The following is a 10130-nucleotide window of genomic DNA, read 5'->3' as shown; positions in this document are numbered from 1 at the left end:
GTTGATTTGCAGAGCTAACTTTCTTTTCATTAGGAAAGCAAATTGATTTTTCTCCTCCTTCAAATGTAGTCTGGTCAGTCTTTGATGCTCCAGTTTCTAGAGATATTTAAAAAGAAAATAAATTAATTGCTTGTTGGAGGCTCTAGATTGTGAAACCCTTCACCAGATCATATAAGCAGGGAGATTTACAATTATCCCTCCTGCCACCAATGACTTTCCCCATCACAGTTTCGATGACATCATGGGTTGGCATAAGAGATTAAGGGTTTAAGGGGTTTTTTTTTTGGCAAGGCAGTGGGGTTAAGTGGCTTGCCCAAGGCCACACAGCTAGGTAATTGTTAAGTGTCTGAGGTTGTATTTGAACTCAGGTAGTCCTGACTCCAGGGCCGGTGCTCTATCCACTGTGCCACCTAGCTGCCCCAGCATAAGAGATTAAATCAGAAATTTGGGGGAGTTTTGTGGAAACTGCTAATGACAAGTGAAGACCAGCAAGTGACACAAAAAGTTTAGAAACTCAGAAATACATAAAATATATCTATAGTATTATATAATATCAATCCAAATTTTACAATTGGGTACTGTAAACATCTCATAAAAGAAAAAAAATTAAGACGTCTCAGTTACAAAGGGTGGATCAAAAATTTCTACCTGGATTTTCCACATCACAGGGGAGCTACTTCCCAAACTCCCAGGATGTGAAAGGAGTAATTGTACTCCATGGGGAAAAAACCCACTGATAATAATGCTGATAAGAGAAATTTAGTCTCTTTGGGAGGAACTGTTTGCTCAAGCTTTTAACTGTCATTGCCCAGATATTTAAAGTTCTCTTAGCTTTGGGAGGTTGATTAGGCCTTTCCCCAGCATCTTAAAATTTACCTTTCTTGCCTTACCCTACTGAAAATACTCTCATCATTGATCTAGTCACAAAATCCAATGGCATTTTTTTCCTAGTCCTTCATTATCTTAGATTTCTCACTAGCATCTGGTATTGGTGACCACCATTATCTTTCTGGATTCAAGAGAATCAGTATGGCTCATGCTATTTCCCTATAGGAGGTGTTTCCCAGCAATCTATCCTCATACTTATTTTCTCCTCTCTCACCCATCATCACTTTTTTTTTTTTAGTTTTTTGCAAGGCAAATGGGGTTAAATGACTTGTCCAAGGCCACACAACTAGGTAATTATTAGTCAGATAGGAACTCAGGTACTCCTGACTCCAGGGCTGGTGTTCTATCCATTGCACCACCTAGCCACCCCCCATCATCACTTTTGCATAGATGATACTAAACTGTATCTTTTATCTTAAGAAATGTAGTCATTTATCTCCAACTGCCTATAGGGTATCTTCACTTGGATGTCCTTTTAGCAGTTAAATTCAACACAACAGAGTGTTGAATATATTTTGTAAATATTTTCTTCCTCTTAATTTTATTGCTTCTATTAGTGGCATTACAATCCACTGGACTCCCAGGTTCAAAACCCTGGTGATAATCTTTGACTCTTCTTTTTCCTCCTCTCACGTGATTTTTTCATCAAGATCTGTTAATTTTGCTGCATCCACCTCTTTCTTACTCTGCTGCTTTGCTTTTGTTGATTAGCTGTGTCCGACTCTTCGGTGACTCCATTTTGCGGTTTTCTTGGCAAAGATACTGCAATGGTTTGCCATTTCCTTCTCCAGCTTATTTTACAGATGAGGAAACTGAGGCAAACAGGGTGAAGTGACTTGCCTAGGACCACCCAACTAATGTGTCAGAGGTCATATGATTTGAACTCGGATCCTCTTGACTCCAGGGTCCATGCTTTATACACGTCACCATGATATTAGGACCTCCTTATAGTATAACCTTCTAATATATCTTCTTGCTTTCATTCTGCCCTCTCCATGATTTGTCCTTTAGACTATTTGCCAGATTAAACTTCCTAATCATCCTTACTCTCTTCCCTGAAATCCTTAATGGTTCTCCATTGAGTCCCCTGTACATTTCAAACTCCTTTGCTTGACATTCAAGGACTTTTACAATATGGCACCACCCTCCCTCTCTAGTCTCATCTCCTGCTATTTCTTCCCCATCATCTGCTCATTGATCCAAGTAGACACTGAGGAAGAAAAGCTCTTTTCCCCCACTTTGCACAATTACCTTTGCCAGTAATGCCTTTTTGCCTGTTGAATTCCTACCCATCTTTTTCTTTTCTTTTTTTTTGACAAGACAATGGGGTTAAGTGACTTGCCCAAGGTCACACAGGCAATTATTAAGTGTCTGAGGTCAGATTTGAACGCTGGTCTTCCTGACTCCAGGCTGATGCTCTATCTACTGTGTCACCTAACTGCCCCTACCCATCCTTTTCATTCTAATTCAGTTGCCATTTCTTCCATGAAACTTTCCTGTCCTCTTTAGTCAATATCTTTCCCCATTCTTCACCCCTAAGCTCTCACAAAGAATCTGTTTTGTACTCAGAATAGATAATTATATCTATTAGGAAGGAAAGAAATACTAATTAAACCCCTACTTTGGGTCAGACACTGTACTAAGCATTTTACAATATTATCATTTGATCATCACAACAACCCTGGGAGATGGTTCTATTAGAATCGCCTTTTTAGAAAGGGGCAGACAGGTTAAGTGACATGCTCAGGGTCACAGAGCTAATAAGTATATGAGGCTAGATTTGAACTTGGGTCTTCCTGACTGCAGGGTTACCCCCTAGCTATCTCTAGCTTGATTCCTTCCTACCTGACTATTTCATTGGAGCTGGACATAACCCTTATTTTGACTGCTAAGCCCACAGATACGTATTTGGTGATATGTGGAATGTAACATCAAGTCAAGAATTAATTTCACTTAGTGTACGGATCAAGAACTTTTTGAACCAGCTGCTTAAATCTTCATTCGCAAACCCCAAAATAATCAATATTGCTGTGAGAAGGAAAAACTAGAATAAATCCAGAAGATAAGAGACCATATTCCATCACCTATCTTTGTGCCTTTGTATAGGCTTGGCCCCCAGGTCTAGAATGCATTCCAAAAATAATAACAGCAGTAATCACATATAACTTTAAGGTTTGCCAAGTGCTTCCTCCCCCTTTTTGCTTTTTTGCTTTTTGCAAGGCAGTGGGGTTAAGTGACTTACCCAAGGTCACATAGCTAGGTAATTATTAAGTGTCTGAGGCTGCATTTGAACTCAGGTCCTCCTGACTTCAGGACTGGTGCTCTATTCACTGTGCCACCTAGCTGCCCCAGCCAAGTGCTTTATACCGATATCATTCTATCCTCTTAACCCTATTTATGGCCTCATTGTAGAAATGCTAGTTAGTATTATTGGGTTTTTTTTTTGCAAGGCAAATGGGGTTAAGTGGCTTGCCCAAGGCCACACAGCTAGGTAATTATTAAGTGTCTGAGACCGGATTTGAACCAGGTACTCCTGACTCCAGGGCCGGTGCTTTATCCACTGTGCCACCTAGCCACCCCTAGTTGGTATTATTGTTAATGCTGTTATTAATCATGTATCCAGTAACTTGGAAGTGCTAAGCCTATGTTTCATTTCCTGTCCTGGACTTTTGTAAAACTGGCAACAGCAGCAATATAGGACGTACATAGATGAAGAAAGAAGAGTGTTTAATAAGATCCATTATATAAATTAGAAAACTATTGATTCCCTTGATCATTGAAAGCCTTTATTTTCTTTTGGGGACTAGCAACTGAAATTTGACAATATAGAGAATTCTGGAAAGATACTAGTGTTGCCATAGTAAATAAGTCTAGAAGATAGTATGTTCAAGTTTGATCTTTCTCTCTCTCTCTCACACACACACACATACACACACTAAACACATGTATGTATATGCTATGTGACCTGGGGTTAAACCACTTTATTGCTCCATATCTCAGATGACTCTTAGGTCTTATAGGGGTTCTTAACAGACCCCTCTGGCAGTCTGGTGAAGTCTATGAATAGTTCATAATAATGGTCTTAAATAGGTAAATATGAATAGTTCATAATAATGTTCTTAAATAGGTAAATAAAATATAGTGTATTTCAAAGGAAACCAATTGTATTGGAATAATTCAGAAAATAATTTTTAATAGTAACCGACTCCAGGTTAAGAATTCTTGTGGTGGGGCGGCTAGGTGGCGCAGTGGATAAAGCACCGGCCTTGGAGTCAGGAGTACCTGGGTTCAAATCCGGTCTCAGACACTTAATAATTACCTAGCTGTGTGGCCTTGGGCACGCCACTTAACCCCATTTGTCTTGCAAAAACTTAAAAAAAAAGAACTCTTGTGGTAAGAGTAAAAGACTAGTTGCCTCTGTATTTGTGGGGGCCTTTCAACTAACCATCAAATCACAGGTCTTACCCCACTTCATCCCCACTCCTACCTCCAATAGAACCCTTTTAGTTGCTGATTTTTATCTAAAATATAGCAATTGCATATTCTTAGAATCTTAGCTCCATTAGAAATTCCAAGTTAGAACATAAAGAAAATAAAAATTGATAATATCCAAATGGGAGGCCCTTCATTTTTGGTGTGTTTCTATTTGCTTATGTACATTACCCTACCAACTGAATGAATATAAAGGCTTTAGCTAGTGGTTGAAGAGATTAGCAATATATCTTGGACTTACTTAATCTTTTAGATAACAGCAAAACTTATTAAACTTAAGAGGAAGAAAATGAAAATGATTTTATTCTGCTCTCATGAATTTTTCCTGTTAGCTTTTTGTTTAAGATAACAGCTGAAATTTGCAGTTATCCATTTTATTTTATTTCCCCTTAAGAGAATGTTGAGGGCAAGGACTTTCCTTTTTGTTATATCCCTAATACCTAGCACAAGGTATTCATTTGAACCTCATAATAAAGCACGAGGTAGGAATTTTTATTCCCTTTTGTTAGTCATGAAATATCAGAGGAAAAAAAATGTTTTGCTCATGCAGTCATTTAAATAGATTTGAATGTAGATTTTCCTGACTCCAGGTTCTGCCTTTTGTTTATTTTATTTAAGGCAATGGGGGTTAAGTGACCGGCCCAAGGTCACACTGCTATGCAGTTATTAAGTGTCTGAGGTTGGATTTTAACTCGGGTCCTCCTGACTCCAGAGCCCGAGCTCTAATCACTGTGCCATCTAGCTGCCCCTTTGACTCCACTTCTGGACTCTGGCTATAAAGCATACTTTTCTCTCATAGAGACAAATTTAAATTGTTAAACGATTCCCCAACAGACAAGTATTTAAAAGATATGTAGGTATATCCTTCAAATAAAACTATTCTCAAAAGTAGATGAAAGAATTCTCCAAATAACTGATAAACTAAATGAAAATCACCCACCCTGAAATTTCATCTTCCACTTAAAAATGGCAAAATATAGAAATAGATATCATTGATGTTCTGGAAGCTAGGCACATGAATATATTGCTGATGGAACTGTGAATTGGTAGAAACATCCTGGAAAATCATCTAGAATTATGCAAAGAAAGTGACTAAAATGTGCATATTCTTTGACCCAGAGATTATCTTGCTAGTTAGATCCAAAGACATCATTGATAAACAGGAAGGATCCATACACCACAATATTTTTAGCATCCCTTTTTTTGTGGTAGCATAGATTAAAAACAAAGAGTTCCATTAGTCGGGGCCTGGTTAAATTACCTAGTCTGGGAATATAATTACTATACTGTAGGAAATGACAAGATGAATTCAGAGAAGCATAGAAAGATATGAAAGGATATACATGTGGTGAAATAAGCAGGATGAAATGCTGTAAACAGAGCCAGAAAACTACAACATTGTTCGTGGAAACAATAATATCCAGAAAACAAATGAAACTGGATTTTGCAAAAATCACAAAAAATTTTATAATTCTTGATTCCAAAGAGGAGAGGAGAGATGATCCTTCCTCCACCTCAGCAGAGAGGAATCCATGGATGTGGAATATTGCAGATTCTGATATTTTTCAGCATATCAGTTTTTCTGATTTTTTTCCTTCTTGTCTTAGAAATTCTTGAAAAGAGACCCCAGCCAAGTAGATCCATAGTAATAGATCTCAGAAGTAGGAGCTATAAAACCCAATTGTATAATAGATTCCAAATATAGAGATGTTTTGCAACATCAGAAAGCAACAAATGCCATTTACAAATCTTGTTTTTACCCTCTCACATTTCATTCAAAATTTCAAAAAAATCTAAAAAAAAAAAGGTTCTCAAAGGGATGACTCTGAGAAAAACAAGGGGGAGGAATAAAGGGGGATACCTGGATGCATAAGTAAAAGATATCATGAAAATTCTAGTTTTTTTAAAACTGCATTAGATTATAAATGAGGGCAAGGTATAGCCATAGTATGTGCTTAATAGATGTTTATTGATTGCATGATTGCTAAAGGAGTTTTGAGGGGCAGCAGAGAGATGGTGGCCTCCAACTGGAAGCTAAAAGACCTTACTGGCTCCATGACTCCATACCAGTCACTTCAGTGCCATAAATCCTATAGTCTAAGACTCCAAGTGATACATACAGACTGTATGACCCTGGCCAATCATTTAACCTCTCAGTATTCTAGACAACTCTCTGAGACTATATGGAAGAGGGAATGTCTTCACTGGGAGTTCCAACATCAATGACATCACAACATCAATGACATTGTAAGTCCAGTTCTCTTAAAGGAACTTTTTTTTAAAGGACTTTCTCCTCTGGAGACTTGCATCATAGATGATGTTGGTCCTTATGTGTCAACCTGTCTTTTACCTGTATCAAGATAAAACAAAGATTCTGTCTTACCCAGAGAAGAATATCCTTTCACACCTCCCTGGGATGCTTCTACCAGGGCAGAAAGACAAAGGAGTAAAAAGGATGATTTCTGTATAAAAAAAAAAAGGTAGGAATCCCCAGCTTGGTATCCATTGTTGTTTCTAGACCTGCTCTTAGGATTCCAATCTTTTTTTTTTTTTTGACTTTTGCTAGGCAATGGGGTTAAATGACTTTCCCAACGTCACACAGCTATGTAATTATTTTGTCTGAAGCCAAATTTGAACTCGGGTCCTAACTTCAGGGCTGATGCTCCATCTACTGCACACCTCATTGTCCCATAGAATTCCAAACTTAGTGATACTTTAGCTCCCCTACTTCACTTCAAGAGGCATTTGTCCTGGAGTCACTTTGTCTCAGCCAGTTGAACAAATGACGCCTTCAGAATTTCTGCTTGGTTGACTTCAGTTGGAGAATGCTCCCTATTGGAGTTAAACATTGACTCAAATTCTAAAGAGGTCACAGCAGTCATAATCCTAAGGCAATCTCAGGCCAAATTTCCCTTACAACCAGTGTGTTTAGAGGGAAAAATCTGCTCTAGGAGATGGTCACTGATTTGTAGGAATTTTTTTTATTATTGGATTTTTATTGTAACTAAACTCTTTAGTTTTGGCCATGCTCAAGATGAGCTCTTTGTGAGAGATGGTGGAGCCAAATATAGCTACCCATCACAGCTTAAAGACTATTTCCTGATACCTCCTCAAACCTTCTGAAGCAACTCTCCAGTTGCCCACCTAAGTGTCAGCTGGGCAGGGGAGAATTGCATTCTGATGCAGTGACCAAGATGGCATGTCTTGCCTTTGCCTAATATTGAAAGAAATGAAAGGGAGAGAGTCATTATTTAGAGCTTTTACAAGTTTGTTGTTGATGATGATGATGTTGATGATAAAACAAACAAAAATAATGTTTGTCCTTCATTCTCAAAGACCATGACATCAGGGAGGTGATGTCATGAAAAGCAAATGAATTGGATTTGAGCCATCTAGGTCCAGTGGCCAAATAGGAAACAGGACGACTGGAGAAGGCCCTGGATTTGGGGCAATCGCACAACTAGAAAGTGTCAGAGGCTAGATTTGAACTCCTGTCCTGATTCCAAGGGCAGTGCTCAAAGTTTTCACATTTCAGAGAAGAGTTATTCCATTTTTTTGTTTTTCTTTTTATCTGCAGTACCTAGAACAATTAGGTACACAGTAGGTTCTTTTATTCTGCTTTGTATTGTACTAAGTCACAGAGAGAGGAAAGAGAACTGGTTTTAGCCCTAGGAAGTCCTGAGTTTAAGATCTGCCAGTGTCATTCAGGCTGTATGACCTTGGCCAAGTAACACCAATATGGTGTTACTTCCATGATGTTATGGTCTTTGAGAACGAATGACACACATCATCATCATCATCATCATCATCATCATCATCATCATCATCCTCTGGTTCAAAGGGTTGAAATAGCTAAATCTTTGAAAAACCCAGGGAATCCGAGAGGGAAGAAGAGATGGAGCAGTTATACAGTTTTTAAAATAATTTTTTCAATTGCTTTGCGCTTTTTAAAAATCCATTTTAATCTTAATTTTTGAAAATAATATCTGAAACCAAAGGCAAGGCCAAGGCCCTGTCTATCAAACCACGCAACCACTCAGAGCGTCCCAAGGAGGAGGGAGGCGGGGCCGTGAAGTGACGCTAGGGGCGTGGGAGGAAGGCGGGTTCTTTCTGTGGCTTTGGACCAATCGCGGGGCTGTTCCTCGCTCCGCCCGCAGCCGATTGGAGGTTGCCATAGCCGGGGGCATTCCGTTGACAAGATGGTGCCGGCGGCCGTCTCGGAGCTGCGGCTGCTCTTTCCTTCCCGCAGCTAGCTCGTGCCGCCTGCCGGGATGGCACAACCGGCGCCAGGCCGCCGAGCGTCCGCGCGGGGAGACGGGCCCGGAGCCATGGGCCCGGCCAGACCCCGCCCGCCGCCAGCCCCGCGTCTCCTGCTACGGCTCCTGTTCCCGCTCTGCTTGCCCGGGGCCTTGTGGGGAGACGTGGGTGAGCGGGGGGGCGGGGCCGGGAGAGGGGAGGGCCCTCGTCCGGGGGCGGGGCCTAGCGAGGGGAGGGGCCTCGTCCGGGGGCGGGGCCTAGCGAGGGGAGGGGCCTGCGCAGCGTGACCCGGGGCAAGTCGTCCAACCCCTGGGCCCTCCCTCTTAGGGTTGTTGTGTGGATGAGGAAATGATTGTCCGGCGCTGTGTAAATGTTAGCGATTATTATAACATTTATATTATAATATTCATAACGCTTATATTTATATTATCATAATGTTCATAACATTTATAGTATAATGTTCATAAAATTTATACTTATATTATACTATTCATAACATTTGTATTTATATTATATTCATAACATTTATGTTTATATCATAATATTTATGACATTTATATTATATTTATAACATATTGTATTTATAACATTTATATTATTATTATATTTATAACATTTCCAACATTCGCATTTATATTATAATATTTATAACATTTATAACATTTATGTTATGACATTTATAACATTCATATTTATATTATATTTATAACATATTTTTGTAACATTTATATTATATTTATAACATTTATGTTATTTTTGTAACATTTATATTCATAACATTTATATTATAAAATTTATATTTATATTATACTATTATAGCATTTATATTATTATAATATTTATATTTATATTATATTCATAACATTTACATTATATTTATAACATTTATAATACTTATATTATTATATTTGCAACATTTATATTATTATAACATTTATATTTATGTTGTTATAATAATTATTGTTATTCTTAGTGCCACAGTAGATTGAGGACCAAAGTTCAAATTCAACCTCAGATACTTCCTAGCTGGGTAACCCTGGGCAAATCACTTATCCCCGGGTGCCTCAGTTTCTTCATCTGTAAAATAAGCTGGAGAAAGACATGGCAGTCCTATCACAGAACCAGCCCCTCCCCCCAGCTTTGTAACAAAGGGAAACAGCAGCCATAACCCACTGAGTGGCTTTCCCCCTCGGTGCCTTCCGCCTGTGACTTCCAGCTATTCATTATGCATCTGCCATGTCCAAATTGTTTGCCTGTTGTTTTCCCCATTGGACAGTAAGCTCCTTGAGGGCAGGGACCGTCTTTTGCCTTTCTTAGTATCCCTGCTCCCCGCCCTCCTTTAGTCCCATGTCTGGTATGCAGTAGGCATTTAATAAATGTTTGTTGTTGATGTCATTGACCCTAACCCTGCCACCCTTCATGCACACACTTAGGAGGTTCCTTAATCCTCTAAATCTCATCTTCTGAGGCTCCTTGTGATCCTTATGTGTAGG

At 39.1% G+C, this 10130-nt stretch overlaps 1 protein-coding gene across 3 annotated transcripts in view; it reads left to right on the top strand.

Moving 5' to 3' along the window:
* The first annotated feature begins 8561 nt into the window (after positions 1–8561).
* Positions 8562–10130, top strand: part of TCTN2 (tectonic family member 2) — a 39785-nt gene continuing 38216 nt past the window's right edge. The window contains exon 1 of one of the 3 annotated variants that reach the window (XR_012472248.1): positions 8562–8805. Coding sequence is in view for 1 of the 3 variants with exons in the window: in XM_074205420.1 (XP_074061521.1) it covers positions 8652–8805 (154 nt within the window). In the remaining 2 variants the exon portion in view is untranslated. Of the gene's footprint in view, positions 8806–8934; positions 9010–10130 lie in introns of those variants that run through there. The other 2 variants (XM_074205420.1, XM_074205421.1) reach the window with 2 other exon arrangements.

This window comes from Macrotis lagotis, chromosome X (genome assembly GCF_037893015.1).
Source record: "Macrotis lagotis isolate mMagLag1 chromosome X, bilby.v1.9.chrom.fasta, whole genome shotgun sequence".
Classification (NCBI taxonomy): Eukaryota; Metazoa; Chordata; class Mammalia; order Peramelemorphia; family Peramelidae; genus Macrotis; species Macrotis lagotis.
This window is presented reverse-complemented; position numbering and strand designations above follow the sequence as displayed.